The 23644-nt window shown below is 38.2% G+C and overlaps 1 protein-coding gene across 4 annotated transcripts in view; it reads right to left on the minus strand.

Moving 5' to 3' along the window:
- Positions 1–1035, minus strand: part of LOC131992129 (ceramide transfer protein-like) — a 34186-nt gene extending 33151 nt beyond the window's left edge. For 2 of the 4 annotated variants that reach the window (XM_059357581.1, XM_059357579.1), the window contains exon 1: positions 410–1035. In XM_059357581.1, the coding sequence (XP_059213564.1) occupies positions 410–520 (111 nt within the window). In that variant the 5' untranslated portion in view covers positions 521–1035. The remainder of the gene's footprint in view (positions 1–409) is intronic. The other 2 variants (XM_059357580.1, XM_059357577.1) reach the window with 1 other exon arrangement.
- Positions 1036–23644: the final 22609 nt, after the last annotated feature.

Raw genomic sequence — 23644 nt, forward strand, 5'->3', positions numbered from 1 at the left:
AGCATTAATGTTACTGCAAAGTGTCATTAATGTTCATGACACATCCCATGTCATGTTTATGACACGCTCATGTCACTCTTATGTAGACCCCTTCAAAATAAAGTGTTACCAATATTAGTGTCAACAATAAAACACTGATAAACTAAACTGATAACTAAACAATCTCCCTCTAGCTCTTCTTTGCTGGGTTCTTATCTGATGCCTATGAATGTGGCAAATTGTGAAAGAAGTGATGATCTTAAAAGGGGTAAAATCATGATCTGATCAACTGATGGAGGAGATTTTACCATAGGTGGCAATGAGGAGATGATTTAGGCAAAAAAACAACAGATTTTGACAAAAAATTACACCACTTGGCAGTGACATAGATCGAGGAAATCCAGTTTAGCCAAAAGGTGAATAAACCTACCTTACTGAGGACTCCACTCAAGTCGACGACCCCCACCAGGTGTCCGGACTCATCTCTGGGCTCCACATCCTCCTCCGAACCGGACGAGTTCCAGCTCTGGTTGTCTGACATTTTCCTCAACGCTATTTAGCTTAACGCTTTAGTATAAAAACAACACAAAGTGTGCATAAGACGCTCCACTCAGGTGAGTTTAAGCTTGACAGGTAGGTTCTGGGTCTGTGTTACGGCCCCAGCCGTATAGTCTGTATTTGTGCGTGTGTCTGTGCGCATGCGTGCTGGAGAACGACGATTGTGGAGCGTTCCGGCGTTCTGTCCAGGTAACCGTCAGCCGTTAGTTACGTCACGTTACTGGATGTTACGTTAGCTTCGACGTAGTAGTGCAGAAGTGCCAGAAAAAAGGATGGAATGCGGATAAATGTGCTCCGGACAGCTTCAGCGGTCACCGGGGGAATCCTTCGCGGGCTTTTAGAGAGAAGGAGCGGCCGCGGCGGTGGTTGTTGTGCCCCTCTGTAGACTGGTGGTGACAGCTCTCCGGCTCAGCGCCATGTTTCAACTGACGGCTCGAGCTGCTTCTGCTTCTTCTTCTCGGCGGAGCTGAGCGCGTGCTTCGACTTGTGTGTGGTGCGCAGGGGCAGGGGCGCTGGCTCCAGTGACGTCACCAAATCCACTCCTAAAATGGAAAACAGGCCCCGCCCCCCCTGTTTATAGCGCTGAAAATAGACAAGAGGAGCACAGGAAAACACACACTCACAGGAAAACACACACAATGTGATGACTCTTGACTTGATTTAGTTTTGATGCACTGAAAAGGGAATCCCTGAACTCGATTTAGATGCATCAACCTATTTTTATGCTTTCCCTTCCAAAACAAACAATAACTTAAAGTGATGGAAAGGACTACTAATAAATAAACCGCTTGGTAAAATACATCTTCAACGCTGTTAAAATGTGCACCTTTTCCTCCCGAGACATCATAACAACGCTGTAACTGATTCAGAGATCATCTGTTTGCTTTACACTGTGGATTAAAAAAAGTCAGGACACACACACACACACACACACACACACACAACAATGTGATGACTCTTAACTTGATTTAGTTTTGATGCACTGAAAAGGGAATCCCTGAACTCGATTTAGATGCATTTACAATGCTTTCCCTTCCAAAACAAACAATAACTTAAAGTGATGGAAAGGACTGTTGGTTTACTTACAGCAGCTTTTTAACTGGTTATAAAACAGCCCCAATGTAATATTAATGCCTCTATATGGCCTACATCAGTAAATTAGAAAAGTAAACACCTTTACATTGTAATAGAATATGATATTATGTGAACTGTATACCACCTTAAAATGTCCTTAAATATTTAGTTGCTATTGTTATTTAGTTAAGACTACATCTTCAGTTCTCTGTATGTTGATTCAAATGGTTAAGAGGCTCCACTTTGTGGGGATGCTGACGTCCAGTTCATATTATCTGCCTTATTTAAATAAAAAACAACAACTCACAAATTAATATAATTCAGTCTACAACAACACAACCAAAACTACAGCCTTAACAACCACCACAAAGTTGAATTGTATTGCTTAATTGGAAAGTAGCTTTCATTTTATTGGTAACTCAGCGTACATTATAAACACTTATACATTGCACTTCTGGGAAAAGTTAGGACACACACACAAACACACACACACACACAACAATGTGATGACTCTTAACTTGATTTAGTTTTGATGCACTGAAAAGGGAATCCCTGAACTCGATTTAGATGCATTTACAATGCTTTCCCTTCCAAAACAAACAATAACTTAAAGCGATGGAAAGGACTGTCTGTTTACTTACAGCAGCTTTTTAACTGGTTATAAAACAGCCCCAATGTAATACTGATGCCTCTATATGGCCTATATCAGTAAATTAGATAATCATTACAAGATTGCCTGTGTTTTTTAAGTGGCCCTTGTCGCTTGTCAGGCCGCCATTGTAAATAAGAATTTGTTCTTAATGCCCTGCCTGGTTAAATAAAGGTGGTAACACTTTACAATAACCATCTAAGTGATGTTTATAAATGTTTATAAACCAATTATTAACCATTTACAAAGTGCTATACATATTTAATCTTTAAATGTTTTAAACCAATTTCTTAAAGGTATATGAATCATTTCAAAATTATTAACATATGTTAAAATGAGAGCAAAACTATTAATAAACTATTAATTATAATTGAATTGTTTGTTAATGGGAAAGTAACTATCAATAACATTAATAAACCATCTATTTGCCATTTATAAATGATAATTAAACATTAATAAATTATGTATTTACCATTCTAAATGGCCTACATACGGTGTATAAATGATGATTAAACTTTAATAAACTATCTGTTTACCATTTATGAATGGTTTATTTACCATCTATAAATGATGGTTATTGTAAAGTGTTGCCATAAAGGTGAATGAATGAATGAATGAACTACTAATGAATAAACTGCTTGGTAAAATACATCTTCAACGCTGTTAAAATGTGCACCTTTTCCTCCCGAGACATCATAACATGGCTGTAACTGATTCAGAGATCATCTGTTTGCTTTACACTATGGATTAAAGTGAATTAAATTGTTATGAAATGAAGCACCTCCTCTTTATAATGAGGGCCTCCAGAGCCCCAGGAGCCCCAGGAGAGCCTCTCTAGAGCCACTTTACCAACCAGCAAACACTAAAGTCAGGATCAGCACTTAGTGGAGACATTTATGAGGCCTGTCCACTGGAACATTAGCAGATATATGTGAGGTCAGAGAAGGTTTCATTTGCAAGACAAAGGCAAAGATATTATCCACTGACAAATCTATTTATAGATCCATGTTCATGTCTTTGTTGCTACAACAATCTTTCATCTACCCACGTTCATAAACCAGAATACATTACACATTTGCTTTAAGAAGGTTTAGGTTTTTAGGTTTTATTTTATTTGCACAGTTAGAATTACATAAAATGACAAAGATAACATATAATGTAAAGTGCAGGGAGAGGCAGAAAACCCAGATGGGCTTATTTAAAGCCTCCACCTAAAATTTCATCAGAAAGTAATAAACTGATAATAGAAAAAACAAATGTATAACATCAACAAGTTATAATGACAATAACAAAAACAATTAAAAACAAAAATGAACATGTTAAAAAAGTATATTTGTGTGTGAACTAGAATTTCAAAACAGCAGTTAAATGAGCTTTCAGACATCATAACTTACATAACAACATAATAACTTCATAATGTGCAATGTTGTGTTGGTTTTCTACAACATTTTTCTTTTTTATTTGTTTTTGGGTTTATCACAGTTTATGGTGTGGGGGAGTGACATTATTCTTCAGTTTAACATTACTTTGGGTTTCTATTGAAACAAATTTAAATAAAAATATCAAAAAAATAAGCACAGTAAGTTATCTAACTTGCCCATTTGATGTCCAAAGTGGCCCTTTTTATTTTATTGTCTCCTTGTTAATAAGAGCATTTAACAAATATTAATCATTTATCTTTAAATCAAATGAGTGAGTGTCATTTGTGTTGATTGATAATCACGTTATTTTCATAGTATTGGCGTCAAACAGCCTTAACTTCAAATCTTGCATCAGTTGTTATAAAGAGATAAAAAAAATAAAATAAAATAAATAGCTAAATAAACATATCAGTCGCTTCCTGACCATTTAGGGGGGAAAAAATAAAATAAAAATCTAAAAAATATCAGCATTGTATGTTGAATGTCAGTCAATTGCTGACCATTTATATAAAACATACATTAAAAATAAAATAAATAGCTAAATAAACATATCAGTCACTTCCTGACCATTTAAAATCTTTCATCAGTTGTGCTGTAAATAAGGAGTCACTAGCTGTATTCAGTGGTACATTTACTGTGCTTAAGTACAATTTTGAGTTATAAGTACTTTACTTGAGTATTTCTGTTTTATGTAACTTTATGCTGCTTCACTACATTTGGCTGCCAGCTTTAGTTACTTTTTCAGGTTGTGATTTAACATAAAAAACATCTAAAGTTAATAAACCTTTTCTTAAAACTAAACCTCATAACAGTATATTAAAGTAGTTAAATTCGCCCTACCTAAATAAATGCATCAATAACAATGATCCAATAATATATTTAGATTATATAAAACAATCTGAGTGGGTCCATTCTGCATAATACGTCATTTTACTTTACTTTTACTTCAGTAAGTTTTGAATGCAGGACTTTAACTTGTAGTGGAGTAATTTCACTGTGAGGTATTAGTACTTTTACTTAAGAAAGGGATCTAAATACTTCTTACCACACTGGCTGTAATTTGATACATGCATTGATACTTTTCGATATTGACATAATGCACACAGATGCATATGCATACACCCAATATTTATATTTATTTATAGTATTCAGTATGCTACTGATCTCTGCCTATTTGCTTTGTACACTGTATATAAAAAACATGCAAGCCATTTATCAAGCATTGTATGATAAAAGTAAGTACATTTATTAGAGTTTGGCATTTTTGGGAAGTTTAAAATGTTGTAAAGTGGGCGTGTCATGCTTTATAATAAAATATTTTATTTTTTTTATAATACAGGAGCTATTTAACATCATAATAAGTGACATAACACATTCATTAATGAACATTGTCCCTTCTCTCCGTCTCTTTCCTCCCTTGACATAATCCTGTCCCAGTCCTGTACTCATGTGAGCCATGAGTCATGTGATAATCCTTGTGAGATTTAACACTTAAATACACAAGCACACACACACACACACACACACACACACTTCTCTCAGACACACTCCTTGGAGAGGAGAGGTTTTAGCCCTGTCATGGGTTTTGTGAGTCTGATGCAGTTCCGTGAAATCATGAGATCTGGATCTGAAGAAACCACAAGACTTCTTTTAGCTGCACAATCCAACTCGTCTCTTCCATTAGAAGGAAACAGGAAACAGGAAGCTGATATATAATATTATAAGCTCACTTATCCAAACTATATGTGATAAGAAATGTACACAACAACTTTTATAATGGTTTCTGGAAATATTGTTGGTTTGATCATTTAGATAATAGAGAAATAATAAAATAAAATAAAAGTCACTTCCTGACTACTTCCTGACCATTTAAGAAAAAATAAAATAAAATAACTGACCACTTAAATTAAGAATAAATACAAATAAAATAAATAGCTTAATAAACATCTGAACTGTATTGTCAGTGTCAGTCAATTGCTGACAATTTAAATATCAGGACCTACTGGTACTAAACCACATCAGGACCTACTGGTACTAAACCACGTCGGGACCTACTGGTACTAAACCACATCGGGACCTACTGGTACTAAACCACATTGGGACCTACTGGTACTAAACCACATCGGGACCTACTGGTACTAAACCACATTGGGACCTACTGGTACTAAACCACAATGGGACCTACTGGTACTAAACCACGTCAAGACCTACCGGTACTAAACCACATCAGGACCTACTGGTACTAAACCACGTCAGGACCTACTGGTACTAAACCACATCGGGACCTACTGGTACTAAACCACGTCAGGACCTACTGGTATTAAACCACATCAGGACCTACTGGTACTAAACCACATCGGGACCTACTGGTACTAAACCACATCGGGACCTACTGGTACTAAACCACATCACGACCAACTGGTACTAAACCACATCAGGACCTACTGGTACTAAACCACGTCAGGACCTACTGGTACTAAACCACATCAGGACCTACTGGTACTAAACCACATCAGGACCTACTGGTACTAAACCACGTCAGGACCTACTGGTACTAAACCACGTCAGGACCTACTGGTACTAAACCACATCAGGATGTACTGGTACTAAACCACATCAGGACCTACTGGTACTAAACCACGTCAGGACCTACTGGTACTAAACCACATCAGGACCTACTGGTACTAAACCACGTCAGGACCTATTGGTACTAAACCACGTCGGGACCTACTGGTACTAAACCACGTCAGGACCTACTGGTACTAAACCACATCAGGACCTGCTGGTACTAAACCACTTCAGGACCTACTGGTACTAAACCACATCGGGACCTACTGGTACTAAACCACATCGGGACCTACTGGTACTAAACCACGTCAGGACCTGCTGGTACTAAACCACGTCAGGACCTACTGGTACTAAACCACGTCAGGACCTACTGGTACTAAACCACGTCAGGACCTACTGGTACTAAACCACATCAGGACGTACTGGACCAGACCTGCAGCCACGTTCTGGATCATCTGCAGAGGCTTGGTGGTGCAGCATGAAGACCCGCCAGAAGAGAGTTGCAGTAGTCTAAAGGGGATAACACAAATTTGAAATTTGGTGTTTCCTGCATGGTGGGACATGAAGTAGGCGGCGACCTACTTGATATTCAAGACACAAAGCCTTCTGGGAACTCACTCTTTGAACTCAACTCTTCTAACACCATGACTGAGGGGAACGTGTTGACCAGTGGGGTCTGTCCTAATGTGATGTGTAGGTCAGGAAGATAAGGCCGCATTGAGTCTTGTTGAAGAGCCAATGCTGAAAAGTGCAACAGTCATAAGTCGAGCGGTGTATGGGACTTTGTTGTACTGTAAAAGAGCCATTTGGAATTGTGCGGTGTAAGGAACACGAATGTGCTAATAAAACTCGCTGAACAGAGTATTGAGTGCTTTGTGTTTGGCCAGCTCACCCATTAACTTAGTGCAATTGTTAAAATTGCCACGACAGTGGATTGCTGGGTCAGATAGGGTCTGATCTCCTGATGTTGTACGGAGAATCGATAAAATCATAAACACTTGGATACCCCGATAGATATATTTGATACCCAATATCAGTCGATAAAACGACTCTATACGCTGTAGTAAAACTTGGTTAAGAAAACAACACAAGGTCTTTATTTTTTACTTTTTAACTAGTTAAACCACTTACAACCTATCTCTTCTTTCCACATTAACAACACAGTGATACTGCCTGGGGAAGGGTGTGGACAGAACCTGTTGTTTGACCCGCTCGGGTTTCAGCAGCTGATCGAATCATGGTGACATACAAATTGTCCCTGACTTAGTGGATCTGTGATTCATTTAGAGGCCAGGAGTCAAGCAGCATGACTCAGCCAGGGCTGATCAAGCGCTAATGTGATTAAATCACATCCTCTTTCGAGCTGCATATTCCACACGGGTCAGCAGCTCCGAGTGGGCAAAAGGGAAGGAAGCAGCTGGCTCCTCACCAGGACGCATTATTTCACTACATGTTGATGTCATACGTTTCCTCTTCTCAGGAACAAAACAATAGAGTAAGTTAAGGGAAAGTATTAGTGCTCTTTTATGGGACATTACCACTTAAGCTGGCAGCTACTTTCTCAAGTTGTTTGGCTGCACTGATTTATTAAAAAGATGTCAGAGTGGGAAGGTTTCTAAAAGTTATTTATGAAGAGCTGCATGTGGACGTGACTGCTGAGCAGTGAGCAGCTTCATGAGGGAGGACAGTCTGAGGAAAACCTCAGGAAAGGCTGGAGCACGGTGAGTACGCCCCCTGCTGGTCACCCCAGCTGATATAAACACCCTGCAGACAGACCATAGTGTGTGTGTGTGTGTGTGTGTGTTGTTGTACTTCCTACATAGTGAGGACCGGAACACGTTTTTAACCAACAGAGTGAGGACATTTTTGCAAAGTGAAGACATTTCGGCCGGCGATCACTTCTTTAAAGGCTTTTTTGAGATTTCAGACTTTGTTTTAAGGGTTAAAGGTTACATGATAATGATAACTAACTGAAACTGTATTTTGTAGTTACAAAACTAACTAAATTATAGTGAAAATGTCCTTCGTTTTCATCTTTATCAACTTTTTTCATAAGGAAGATGGACCAGACAAAGGAAATAAAGGCAAAATTTACTGTGACCTCTTTTAATCTCCCACCCAACAAATACCCCATTACAAAAAACTACAACTAATAAAAACTAAACTAAAACTAAAGCATTTCAAAAAAGTAAATACTAAACTAAAACTAGCAAACTCACTCTAAAAACTCATTAAAACTAACTGAATTTGAAAACAAAATTAAAACTAAAACTAGTGAAAAATCCAAAACTATCATAACCTTGCAAGGGAATTCACTGTTCCAATGATGGTCCTCACAAAGATAGAAGTACAAGAATGTGTGTGTGTGTGTGTGTGTGTGTGTGAGGGTTTATCTCATCAAGGTGCAACAGCTGTGACACTAATCCTGACACCATCACATCCTGGACAAGACGACTTGGAAACAGTTTCCAAGAGGAAATATTAGAATGTTTACAGACTGCATGTGACACAAGTGGAGTTTAACGTTAACCCTTTATCAGGCAAAGAACTATATTTGGTAATATTTTGAGAAAAAAAGTTGTAAATTTACTATATTAAAGTGGCAAATCTACAAGAAAAAAAGTCACAGATTTAAGAGATTTAAAGTGGCAAATCTGGGCCAAAAAAGTTGCAGATTTACGAGAAAAAAGTGGGAAAAAAACAACTTTTTTCTCCCAGATTCACCACTTTAACCCTTAATAGGACACTCATTGAAATACTTGCAAATTCCAAATTTCAACCCTAGAGAATATTGGAGGATATTACATACAGCCAGAATGTGTAAAAGAAACATACAGAAATAATATTTTAAGAAAAAAGTTTACGAGATTAAAGTGGCAAATCTGCAAGAAAAAAAGTTGCAGATTTAAGAGATTTTAAGTGACAAATCTGTACCAAAAAAGTTGCAGATTTACGAGAAAAAAGTGGAAAAAAAGCAGCTTTTTTCTCCCAGATTCACCACTTTAAATCTCATAAATCTGCACATTTTTTTCTCGTAGATTTGCCACTTTAATCTCGTAAACTTTTTTCTCCAAATATTATTTTTGTATGTTTTTTATACACATTCTGGCTGTATGTAATATCCTCCAATATTCTCTAGGGTTGAAATTTGCAAGTATTTCAATGAGTGCCCTATTAAGGGTTAACTGGAGGTCAGAAACGGCTTCACAGTTCAAAAGAAAATCCTTTTGTTAATCTGAATTTCCTTCATGTACCCTGTAATAGTTCATCTACTGTCAATTGATACTTAAAATAAAGTATTTTCATTTTATTTTTAATAAAATAAAATGTATGTATTAGTATGTTAACCTTTCTATTTTATTAAATAAAAATAAAATAGGTTAACTCTATTCTATTATATAAACTCGTACAAAGTCTTATTTTACTGTATTTTTTATTTTTAAGTGTAGTTAAAATTGAATTCCTTATTGACATTCTTGGACATGTTTATGGTTTTAAATTTCACAACAATTTTTAAAAACGACAAAAATATAAAAATATAAATAAAAATGTTAAACTTTTAACTTAAGTTTAGAATCTTTAAAAAAATGTATTTATAATAATAATAATAATAATAATAATAATAATAATAACAGCTGTTGGCTGTTGATTAATGTGCTTATTTATATTTGTAGCACTTGTGTTGAATGTAAAGTTCATTATAAATAACATGTATTGTTATAATTATAATTATTTATGTATTTAGAACAAATTTACAAAATGTTTTACAGTAAATCTAAATGAATAAACAAATAAAATAAAAGAGAGTCAGAAGCTAGAGGAAGTGCCGCCCTCTGCTGGCTCAGCTTAGTACATACACTATAAATCTTTATCCTGCTGCCATAACAAATAAAATCCAAATATTTAAAAGTTTCAAGCACTTTGAGCTACTTTATACAAAAGGGGTGCACACAAACATAACCCCAAAGGAATATTTATATAGTATTTATATCTTTGACTGTCCACAGAGCACTGTGTGTGAGAATGAAGAGATACACTGTACAAAGAAGAAGAAGCAGCACACACACACACACACACACACACACACACAGCCTCATAGTGTGGGCTCATGCATTATGGATGCTGTCTAACCAGTTTCTGTCCTCGCTGCTCTCTTGTCCAGACGGATGAGAAATATTTGCCTTGAGTGGCTCCAATTTCCTCCTCAGCACAGAACGGGAAAACTGTTGAATTTAATTTAAATGTGTCACAGTCCATCTTCTCAACACACACACACACACACACACACACACACCTGCTTAGGAACTAATGTTTGACTCGTCAGTTCAGTCTGAAGACTCGTGGCTAATATTAATGGAAACTTACTGTCTACTTTGAAACTAAAACATTAGTTTCTGCACTGCAAAAAAGCCAACTTGTGTTTTTTGGCCTAAAACAGTGATTTAAGTTGGTAAAACTTGGAAATATAAATTATTGACATTTAGGGCAATCATGTAAGTTAGCACAACAAAGGAAGCCAGTTGTCTGCTCAAAAACAAGTTGGTGAGTTGTTGTTACTTATATCTTTAAGTTGGGGTTCACAACAAGGGACAATAGTTCTGATAACTCTTATTTCTTTGTTGGGAAATTCGGTCATTAGCGAAAGCTAGCGGCTAACTGATGCTAGCAGCTAACTGATGCTAGCGGCTAACTGATGCTAGCGGCGCTGCTTGTTACAGCTACAAGAGTAGCCATTATCGTATCAATGCTAACTCAAAATTGTGGTTGCAACATTAGCTGACATTTCATAGCGGCGTTACAATCGTGCTAATTCAGCACATTGCAGAAGTTAGCAGAAGTAAGAATTAAAAGTTATTACAATGTAAAATTATAAGTTAGTACAACTTACAGTTGAGTTGACAAAAATCAGAATTCAGAGTTGAGCAAACTCAAAAAACAAAACTTAAAATATTTAGTTTAATTGTCCAACTTAAAATTTTATCTAAGTTTGTTGCCTTGAAATTTTGAGTTCACCCAACTTTTGTTTTTTTTGCAGTAAGTGTGAATGTAATTCAGTTATAAAAGTTGAGGAATGATATGACCAGACCTGAATATATTATAGTGTTATTAAACTACACTTAGATTAACACATTCATTTTCCCTTCACATAAAATCTTTTCAAACCTTCTTTTATTTTAGGATTTTCACTTTGATGCATCGTTCAAGCAACTGATGCTGCACCAATGCAAAGAAAAATAAATATTCAAAATTTAAAATTGCTCTCTGTAACAATGATTGTCACATACTGAACCTTAATATCACTTTTGCAGGCAGATATACAGATATACAGAACTCTGTGAAACGACACAGAGATTAACAAATCAAGTTTCTTTACCAAATGTTTTCAGATAGATAACTACTTTTCTTTCAGATTCTCTTTAAAGACTTTAATTCAGCCCACATTTACTACACAGAAGTCATATTTATGCAGACAGCAGCTCATTAGTTTTCTCTGCTCGTGCTCCTTTTTTATGTTGAATAAAAAGTATTTTTCTTTCTCTCTTCAGTGTCTTGAGTGCAGCGCTGCAAACTGAAGCTGACATTGTATTTTTAAATGGTGCTAAAGTTCAATTTATGCTTCTGAAGCAGCAACCTCAGTAGAAATAGTGGTTTAGTGTCAGAAATGTTAATATAAAGTTAGAGAGAGTTATCTGTCGCATTAGCCGTCAGTAATGGAATAATTCCATATAACAGGGAGGAAAAGGAAACTTCTTTATATCTGGGATGTCCAGTAGGGGGCAGTGTGGTGTTTTGGATCAGCTGACTGAATGAAACCTTTAGGAGATACAGTTTAAAGAAATGGTTTTGCTAGAAGCTCATATTTACCTTTTTTTTGAGGGAACTGTGAGACATCATATCATCTGCTTGAAACAGCTGATTAGACATTTTTCTTAGCCTATATTTAGCATTTTGTCAGCCTTCACTGAGCTTTAGTTAGCAACTTGTTTATTGAAATAGATTAAATACAAAGGATATATAGAATGCAGCTGACAAAATAAACGTACAGCATTTTAAATCAGGGACAATAAGAATTACAGAGAACATGTAAACATTGTGCAGGAGAGGTTGGAAGCAAAAACTGTCTCATGAAGAAACCTCCTTATTGTCCTTATCATCCTTATAAAACATCATTTTATAAAACATCATTTTTAGGAGGGAGGTGCTTTCAGAAGTGGCAGTTATAAATGGTGATGATTACACACACACACACACACACACACAGGGCCCTCCATTAAGGTACTTTGTCACGCTACACATGCTGCTCTATTCCCATAATTGATTTACAGAATCTAACTTGTCTGGTGAAAGAGAGACACTGAACCCTTTCAAGCCTTCAAACTGTTTCACATGATGACTCAGTGTGAGATTTAGACTCTTATTTATTTATTTATTTCCTGTCATTCACCACGTCCACACCCCGCCTGCTGCTTCACACTGCTTTACAGTTAGGTGGAGTCAAAGTGTGCTGAAGGGTAACATTGAAAGACTATAAATCTTTCATTTTTATGTGTTTAATCATATTCTGTTCACAAGTTGTGGAGTTGTGCATTGGATTGCAACTACTTTATATCAATATATTGCATTCTAGATATACAGTATAAAAATATCCCTGTAATCTGCATGTTATACTGAATTATTTTGTTATGCTTTGATCAGTTATGTTAATAACAGCAAAACTTTGGCTGCAAGAAATAAAAATCCTCAAAATCCTCTCTGGAAAGCTCCTCCAGGGTGTCCTGAAGAAATAGTTTGAAATATGTTCATTAACTTTCTTGCCAAAAGTAAGATGAGATATTGATTTATATTGATATTAGATAGATAGATAGATAGATAGATAGATAGATAGATAGATAGATAGATAGATAGATAGATAGATAGATAGATAGATAGATTACTTTATTCATCCCCGAAGGGAAATTCGGTTGTCACAGCAGTCCGGTATTCAAGTACAATAAAAATAAAATAGAATAAATAGAATAAAATAAAATACTTAGCATAAATAAAAACAACAATAGAAAAAAACAGAATAGAACAGAACAAGGACACTTAAGAAGTTAAAAAAAGTAGATCAGTTGGTAGGATGGTTGACTAGATGAAGGTAATTATACTGATGATATGATGGCAACAATGCTATAATGTTGATGATGATTATCTTAGCTAAACATAACGACTGGAGGCAAACAATAATAAATATATGAGCATCTTTAATGAAGATGCTTCCTCAGCAGGTTACATGTGCCAGCTTCCCTTTTTCCAAACAGAGCTGGCATTTCTCTCCTCACCACAATAAGCCGTCCTCTACAGGCTCCAGCATCCTCCACAGGCTCCAGCATCCTCCACATCCAGGAGCACCATGATGGAGAGAGAGAGAGAGAGAGAGAGAGAGAGAGAGAGAGAGAGAGAGAGAGAGAGAGAGAGAGAGAGAGAGAGAGAGAGAGAGAGAGACTGAGACTGAGCCAGGTCTGGACCACGTTACCAGAGGAGCTCAACCCATTTATCCATTTAAAGGTACCGTAAAGACATAATATCACATCCAGCCAATGTTTTGTCACCTCATACAGAAAAACATTCTGCACACAGTTAGTACAGTCTCTATTAGTCTCTCTCTATTTCCTTTTGAGGATGAAACTAAAGTTTCCGTTATAAAGAAATAGTAAATTACTTGACTGTGATGTATTTATTAATGGTGTCAGTACAGAAGCCCTGAGAAATCTAGTGTTTGAAGTCTGATATAAATAAATAAATTAACAATTGGAAGTCCTAATGTCAATAATTTATATTTCCAAGTTTTACCAACTTAAATCACTGTTTTAGGCCAAAAAGCACAAGTTGGCTTTTTTGCAGTGAACCAAGGTTTAGTGGATTACTCAGTGACCTTCACCACACAGAGACAGACAACAGAGACATAAAGAGAGACACAAAAAAGAAGCAGAGTAATCAAATCATTTTAACAAAGCTTAACTTCCAACACAGTGCATACACTCTGATCAGCTTCCTGTCTGTCTGAGAGGAGCAGTGGGTGAGGAGGTGGGAGGAGAACCAGTGTGTACCTCCCTCTCTCCCTCCCTGTTTTAAAGACAACAGAGCAGAACCCCAGCCTGAAATACAACTCGTTTGTCAGTGACACAGGAATGCTTTGACCTTCCCCAAGACAGGCAGGCTTTGCCGACTCAGCACTTTCTGTTTCTGGCCGAATTATCGTCGTCATCCGCATGAGTGAACGGCTCCAATACACAGCGAGCAGCATCACCAGGAGCTGAGGGAAGAATAACACTTCCTATGGAAATGGCTGGAAAATGAAAACTTGAAAGTGGAGGATTTAATAATTCAGAACAGCTTCAGAACTAGTCAGTCGGTAGTCAGGATACTGAAGCTTTTTTAATGGATAGAAAAGTATTTTTTCTGAGCTGAGGGGAAGTCTGTTTTTCTCCAGAACAAAACCAAAAATATCCTAATGATGTTTACTGGAGACGACATGGAGACATTTCCTTTCATTTGAAGACCGAAAATGGACAGAAAATGTCATTTTGAAATATTGGAACATCATAGACAAATTAAATATGTTTTATACGTTTCCCATTAAAACATTTTGTATTATAAACATACTTATAATGCATTATAATCTGATTATAGCAGTGCATAATGCTTTGATCTTATTCATAATGGGGCAGCCCTTGTGTTTACATTCGAAAATATTTGAATGAAGAAATGTATTTATGAGGAAATATTGTATTTTATTGTATTCATTTGCTATGTAAACAACATGTGTTGTTAATATCAATGAAGTTTTGTGGATACCAATAAAGTTATTTCAATTGAATTTTTTTTATTTTTTTAAACTACACCTCCTCCAGTGTGTCCAACCTGGCTCCAACCACAGAACCAGCTCTTTAGACCAGAACCAGCTCTGTAGACCAGAACCAGCTCTGTAGACCAGAACCAGCTCTGTAGACCAGTCTGATCATCTCTGTGTGTGATGCTGCCTCCCCAGCAGACTGCAGCAGAAAACAGCACACTACCACCACAGACTGATAAAACATCTGCAGCATCGCACTACACATGTCCAGAGATCTGAGCTTCAAGAAGAAAAAGGGGAGGCTCCGCCCCTTTTTGTAGAGAGCGTCTGTGTTTAGGGACCAGTCCAACTTATTATCCAGGTAAACACCTAGATACTTAGAACTTGGCACCTCCTCCATGTCCACCCCACAGGTATTCACTGGCTGAAGGGGGGCTTGAACCTGTGGAAATATACGATAATTTCCTTAGTAGATAGTTCTTGTGACTCCAGTCACTGAAGGATTTTATCAGATCCCTATATTCAGATTCCTGTCCATTCCTGATACACGCCACAATAGCAGTGTCGTCGGAGTACTTCTGGATGTGGCAGGACTCAGAGTTGTATTTGAAGTCGGCTGTGTACACTGTGAACAGGAGTGGAGCCAGAACAGTGCCTTGTGGAGCCCCTGTGTACAGTGAGAACAGGAGTGGAGCCAGAACAGTGCCTTGTGGAGCCCCTGTATAGTGTGAACAGGAGTGGAGCCAGAACAGTGCCTTGTGGAGCCCCTGTATAGTGTGAACAGGAGTGGAACCAGAACAGTGCCTTGTGGAGCCCCTGTACAGTGTGAACAGGAGTGGAGCCAGAACAGTGCCTTGTGGAGCTCCTGTACAGTGTGAACAGGAGTGGAGCCAGAACAGTGCCTTGTGGAGCCCCTGTACAGTGTGAACAGGAGTGGAGCCAGAACAGTGCCTTGTGGAGCCCCTGTACAGTGTGAACAGGAGTGGAGCCAGAACAGTGCCTTGTGGAGCCCCTGTACAGTGTGAACAGGAGTGGAGCCAGAACAGTGCCTTGTGGAGCCCCTGTACAGTGTGAACAGGAGTGGAGCCAGAACAGTGCCTTGTGGAGCCCCTGTACAGTGTGAACAGGGATGGAGCCAGAACAGTGCCTTGTGGAGCCCCTGTACAGTGTGAACAGGAGTGGAGCCAGAACAGTGCCTTGTGGAGCCCCTGTACAGTGTGAACAGGGATGGAGCCAGAACAGTGCCTTGTGGAGCCCCTGTACAGTGTGAACAGGAGTGGAGCCAGAACAGTGCCTTGTGGAGCCCCTGTACAGTGTGAACAGGAGTGGAGCCAGAACAGTGCCTTGTGGAGCCCCTGTACAGTGTGAACAGGAGTGGAGCCAGAACAGTGCCTTGTGGAGCCCCTGTACAGTGTGAACAGGGATGGAGCCAGAACAGTGCCTTGTGGAGCCCCTGTACAGTGTGAACAGGAGTGGAGCCAGAACAGTGCCTTGTGGAGCCCCTGTACAGTGTGAACAGGGATGGAGCCAGAACAGTGCCTTGTGGAGCCCCTGTACAGTGTGAACAGGAGTGGAGCCAGAACAGTGCCTTGTGGAGCCCCTGTACAGTGTGAACAGGAGTGGAGCCAGAACAGTGCCTTGTGGAGCCCCTGTGTACAGTGAGAACAGGAGTGGAGCCAGAACAGTGCCTTGTGGAGCCCCTGTGTACAGTGTGAACAGGAGTGGAGCCAGAACAGTGCCTTGTGGAGCCCCTGTGCTGCTCATTAATGTCCCAGAAACACAGTTCCCCAACCTGACATACTGTGGTTTTCCTGTCAGCTAATCTGTGATCCAGGAGATGAAGGAAAGATCCACTCCATCTCTGTTAGCTTGTTTTTGAGTATGTTGGGTTGGATGGTGTTGAATACTCTTGAAAAATCAAAGAACATGATTCTCACATAAGTGGTTTAATTGTGGAAAAATGTTAAATAAGATATGTAGAATATAATAACCTTGACGAATAATCACTAATCATTAATTGACACAGTTGGGCAGCACAGTTTTATAGAAAGGGAAGTCTTATGTTTAGATTTTCAAAGGTTGTAAAGAAAAATTTGTAATTTTGGAGGTTTTATAAAAAGAAAAAGACCAGATTTAACACGCTCTCTATCTTTTTACTCAGTAGTTTTATAGTATTTCTTCTGAGTTCTGCAGCATGAGGGCCAGGTTTGCATAAAATACCAGCTGTGTAAAATACATAAACTTTAAATCTCTGCTTTAAAAGAAAAACATGATTAAACAGAGCTATGAATAAACACCAGCAGGCTACACTGCTGCGCTGCCCTCAGCCATGATGTTCCTCCTTCTCTTCTCTCTTCATTTTCATGCTTTATTTATTTACTTTTCCCTTGACAAGTGTTATGATTTTATCTGGCTCACGGAGGCAAATGGAGCAAAAACTTTATGCAGGCGGCTCTTTTTTTTAGTCCACAGTAACTGAACAAAAAAAAATATAAAACTGTGCAAAATATGAAAAAAGAAACACAGCCAGACACTATTTTATCTTCATGCATTTGGATATGTTACTCAAATTGCACAGCAGACATTTTAACTTGTCCTAGCAAGAGAAGCACAGGTGTTACTAATAACATTAATGATGAATCTGATCCACTTAAGTGTGGCACTCAGTCCTGCAGAGAGGCACCATGAACACATTTCATGTTATTAATTACACCACAGAAACCCAGCCTCATTCTGTCTCTCAACATATTCTTCTAACGAATTAAACATTGTAATTTTACACCACCTTATATTTTAAACAGATTGTAAAGAGTTCTGTGGGTAGGTGTTTGCTCACATTTAGCTCTAAAAGTGGACAAGATTGATCACATTGTACTTAAAAATGTACAAAGTCTTCTCCTGGGGGGTCAGCCCGATTTCTGACCTCTAGGCCAGCTGTTCTCAACCTTGGGGTCGGGACCCCAATTGGGGTCGCAAGATGGTTTCTGGGGGTCGCCAAATCATTTTGTTAGTCAGCTCTGTCTCCACTGTGTTAAAGTGTTTAAGTCTTTTTGGTCACATAATGTCTTTTTTTGGTCATTTTGTGGGGGGGGTTTTTAGTCATTTTGTGTATTTTTTGGTCATTTTGTCCCTTTTTTAAAATCATTTTGTGGTTAATTTGTGTCTTTTTTGGTCAATTTGTTTCCTTTTTTTGGTAATTTTGTGTCTTTTTTTGTCATTTTGTGTCTTTTTTGGTAATTTTGTTTCTTTTTGGGGTCATTTTGTGTCTTTTTTGGTCATTTTGTTTCTTTTTTGTGAGATTGTGTTCAGTGAGCGGGGGTCGCGGACAACATGGATGTCAAATTGGGGGTCGCGACTCAAAAAGGTTGAGAACTACTGCTCTAGGCCACAGACTGCCCACTCTACACTACATTTTAGATTTCTGATTGATTTTTATTTTGTATACAGACTAAAAAAAACACATTTTCTTTTTATATTTTTTTGTAATATCGTCAAGAATATCATTATCGCAGAAATACCCTGAAATATCGTGATACTCTTTTAGGGTTCTGGTTTTCTCTCCATTTGAAAGCATTGAGATCATTTTAGCTGAACAGCCTATAATTGTTTGCACCTCTTTATAAGTTTTCTCCTCTCCAATCAACTTTTTAATCAGAGTACACTGTTCTTCTGAACAATGTCTTAACCACCCATTCTCCTCAGGCTTTCAGAGAGAAATGCATGTTCAACAAGTGCTGCTTCATCTTAAATAGAGAACACCTGATTCACACCTGGTTATTCACTAAATTGATGACCTCACTGATCGAATGCCACACTGCTATATTTTTGAACACACCCCTTTCAACTAATTTCCCAATGTGACAGCCTTAACCCATAAGAACCCAGAGCCAGTTATCCATAAAGGAAAGTTATGGGGGATATATCACAGACCAAGTGAACAACGCAGAACATATTTATGATGTTTTTTTTAGTAATTTTGTGGGGGTTTTTGTGTCTTTTTTTAAGTAATTTAGTTTTTTCTGTCATTTTGTGTCTTTTTTCTGTCATTTTTTTGGTCATTTTGTGTCTTTTTTAAGTAATTTAGTGTTTCTCAGTCATTTTGTGTCTTTTTTGGTCATTTTGTGTCTCTTTTTTAGTAATTTTGTGTCTTTTTTGTGTCTTTTTTAAGTAATTTAGTTTTTTTTGGTCATTTTGTGTCCTTTTTTTAGTCATTTTGTGTCTTTTTTGGTCATTATGTGTCTTTTTAAGTCATTTTGTCTGTCTTTTTTGTGTCTTTTTTAAGTAATTTAGTTTTTTCTGTCATTTTGTGTCTTTTTTTCTGTCATTTTTTTGATCATTTTGTGTCTTTTTTAAAGTAATTTAGTGTTTCTCAATCATTTTGTGTCTCTTTTTTAGTAATTTTGTGTCTTTTTTGTGTCTTTTTTAAGTAATTTAGTTTTTTTTGGTAATTTTGTGTCCTTTTTTTAGTAATTTCGTGTCTTTTTTGGTCATTTTGTGTCTTTTTAAGTCATTTTGTCTGTCTTTTTTGTGTCTTTTTTAAGTAATTTAGATTTTTTGGTCATTTTGATACTGCCTCCAGCGGCCCCCAGGTAATTTGAGTTTGAGACCCTGTACTAGAATATTTAAAGTGTTTGTTACATGGGTGTCACTGTGGGTTCTTATGGGTTAAGAGCTGCATATCACCAATGCTGGTCTGGTTGGTTTTCTGAGAATCTACTGCACCTACTGGTATCTTGTTTACCATGTAGCAATAAAAATATACTAAAAACCTGGATTCATCTGGTTAGACACATTGGACTGCTATTATGTTGATCACTACTGTATAAAACTATCTAAATTGGGCCATTCTGCAAAACGAGTACTTTTTCTTTTGATACTTTAAGTACATATCTTAACCTTCAGACCATCGACAGTTTCTAAGAGGAGAAGGACTGTTGAGAATGATTCCTGCATGCACAGATTCACAGATTCTCAGAGGAATCAGAGTGTGCAGCCTTTAGCTATAGGAGATACTATAAGATATGCTGTCCAGGCTTTTCTTCAGTCTGCAGATAGACCTTTCCACTTCTAATCTTAATTAAATTACATAGAGGAGCAGAGACAAATAGGCCTGGGGGCAGGCGCTGACACTTTGACGACTCTGTGCTGGATAGTTACCAGGACGGTCATAAATCCAGGTAGCTTTTATAACCTGGACGTCAGCGTGTCTGTCTGAGCTTCTGCCTCAGTCAAACAGTGAAACAGTGAAACAGGCGACCTTTTCTGACCAACAGCCACTCCACGACTATAATCATTACTTTTTAATGATGTTATTCTGTTATCTTTGTTTCCTGCTGTTGTACTTTCCTCTTAACATGTCTGTTTTTTTTAAATAGGGAAAATGTAGGTGGTTTTAAATTAGATTAGGTTTTCCAAACAATTGTCAGACATTTGCATTTTTACACGTTTTTCCCCTTTATTTTAGGATGTTTGTAGTTAAGTGATTGGCTAAAAAGGCTGCAAAATGTTCTATGTTCACTAGTCCCTTAGTTTGTCCGTCTCCTGTCTGGTGAGTTCATCAGAACTTTTACACTTGAAACAGCTGCATCTTAGGCTCCGTTTACACGAGGACGGTCTGAACAGAAGACGCAAAAGTGGCGTCGCATCTTCACTTTTTATTCCTCGTTTAGACGAGCGTTTTCAGGAGGAAATCTGCTGCATACGGTGACGCAAAAGTGTGTGAAATGTGATTGTATGCAGCCAGGCGGCATCACTTAAAGCCATAAGAGCATCTTTGGGCATGCAGAAGTTTTCACGCCACACATTTCCATCAGCTACTCCTTCCACAAAGTTCTCCACCATCACTAGATCTCCCAGGTCTCGTTCACAGCCGTCTGGCTCCTCCCACCAATCGCTGCATCCAGAATGTGATGGAGGTAATTCCAGATCCTTCTCTGTTCACTAATACTATCTGTACATATCCTGGACATTTGGTGGAAAGACTCCTGTAAGTTTATTAGAGCTGCCAGAGCAGCTTGAAGGTCCCACCATGGAAATAATCCCACGTTTCTTTATTTCCTGTCCTGGAGCATGTATGTGACGTAAACACATACGTGACGTGAGCAGATCAGATCAGAGTTTTGTGTCTTGTCAGTGTAGACGACACGCTACGGAGGAGAGGATCTAACTTTTACACTTTGGAGGGTGGTTTCAGATTTTTGCGTCTTTAAGCCCCAAAAACGCCGTCACCGTCTAAACGAAAGGCACTTCCCATAAAATATTTTGTCGTTTTTACCCGCAAGCGTCCTCGTGTAAACAGGGCCATAAAATGAAAAGAAAATGATGGGAGGAAAACTGTGAAGTTGCAGTTATTAAAATCAAAACTAGGCACCGTCTTGCATTGTGATCACACCAGCTGCAACGCCACATCTGGCCAGGGGAGCGCTGTGGAGGTACCAATGTCCCCTTCACTACTTTTACCCCTTTATTTCTCTGTACATCCATCTTCAATGCCTTCAGCCTTCATTTTCATCATAACGGCACGCCTGTAAAGTTTCATGGCTGCATCCTGTACCAGTGTGATGCTATTGCAGTGACAAAATCAGATTTAAGAGTTTGATTTATGTGATTTTGTGAGCGGTTTGCCACTACAAACAATGCCTTTGCACTTTGAGCAGTGATGGTTGAAGGAATAATCGTGAAGGTTAAGAAAAAGAAAGAAGTGGTGGCCCACTGTCTCCTACAGGAGAACCACTGAAACGCCGGTTATCCTTTGAAATGTTCCTCAAACACCAAAGCTGTTCCTTCAAACGTCTCTGCTTAAAGTCCTAAATAATGAATGCAGCAGCAGCAACAGCTTTAATCTGTTGGTTTCCTATCATTGATCTACCCAACAGCTGAAAAAGCACCATCCAATAAATAATGTGTGCAGCTTTTCTTAGCTTGCTATTTGCAAAATAATGTTCTCTTTGGAATTGAAGCCAGGAGTGGCAGGTGTTTCTAGCACCTAGCGGATCTAATTGTGAGGATCATAAATAGAAATAGTCCAGAGAGCTGAACAGGAACAGGAAGCTGCTGCTACTGTATCTATCTCCTCTGCAGTAACTGCTGGATTGTGCCAGTCCAGTAATGGCCGCAGTGCGTCTGGAAACACATTATATGTTCACTAACTACAGCAAAAGGAGCTCTGATGGATATGACACATGGTGTTGGAGCTAATAGCAGAAAGCAGTGTCACATCCTAATGGCTGCTTGTTATGGAGCTAATTAAGAGAAGGATTCATTTATGGCTTTAACCTGTCAGCTCAATCCAGATGAAAGTGCTGAGCCAAGGATATACTGTAGCAGCCAGATTCACCAGCCGAGGAATTCCCAGCTGTGAGTCATCCGATGGTTTATTGTGTGTGTGTGTGTGTGTGTGTGTGTGTGTGTGTGTGTGGGAGGGGAAGCCGCCTTGCACGAATCCTTGATTCCCTTCACTGATCATCCGCCTCGTTCTTTGAGCGACGGCTCCTCTGTGTAATGCAAATCAGCTCTGATCAATGTCAGTGAAGACATGAAAGACAGCTCACAATATCTGCCTCTTCTACATCTTTCTCTATCTTCCACACATCTGGACCAGTCTTTCACAGGCTTATACAAGGTTTTATTTCTAACCACATGCTCTGATTTTGTGTCCGTCTTTTTTTATTTTTTATTTTGCTCGGCTCTTTCTGCGATTCGTGACAGCACGCTGACATATTTGAAAGGTTCGTGCTGACATCGGTACTGAAAGACTTAAAGTTTTTGTTTTCTTTTAAAATGAATAATAGAATTATTATAATTTATTGTAAATATTGCTTTCAATATTCCTTACTGTTATCTTTTTCTGAAGCTTGCTTTGGCAATATATACAGTGTTATGTCATGCCAATAAAGCCAATTGAATTGAAAAATTTAATTGACTCAATGGCCAACATTTCCAAATATCCTATTTCACATTTATAAGATAATAATCTTAACATAACAAGTCTAAAAATTTTAATAATCCTAATCAAACATTTTTTTAAGAAATAAAGAATTCCTTTGCATTTTCATGCTGCTGTTATTCACAGTTTGTTGTGAAAAGTAATGCACTGTAGTTAGATAATCTACATAATCATGAGCCAGGAGGAGCAGCTTTAATCCACCAATATTGATGTTTCTAGTTAAACGGCGCCCTCTAGTGGCCGTAGTGGTTATGACAGGACGGATGCAAACATTCAAGTCAAGACAATGTAATTCATGTAGCACCAAATCACTATACATGTTATTCAGGCATTCAGGGCTGGGAGGTTTGTCCCGTTTGCCAAATAAAAAAATTATTTAAAAAAAACACTTGCGAGGGAGCAGAAGAAAGTTTTGCGAGCGAACAGAGAAGAACAGAGCAGACTCTACGTGTGCGAGCAGGTGAAAATTGTTGCGAGCAAGCAGAGGAAAGTTTCGCTTGCGGACTCTGTGCACGCAAAGACTATTTTTTCTTCCCACAGGCTACAATGTTGCTGTTAAATGTTGCTCTAGGGCAGCTATTCTCAACCTTGGGGTCCCGACCCCAATTGGGGTC

Source organism: Centropristis striata, chromosome 19, assembly GCF_030273125.1.
Source record: "Centropristis striata isolate RG_2023a ecotype Rhode Island chromosome 19, C.striata_1.0, whole genome shotgun sequence".
Classification (NCBI taxonomy): Eukaryota; Metazoa; Chordata; class Actinopteri; order Perciformes; family Serranidae; genus Centropristis; species Centropristis striata.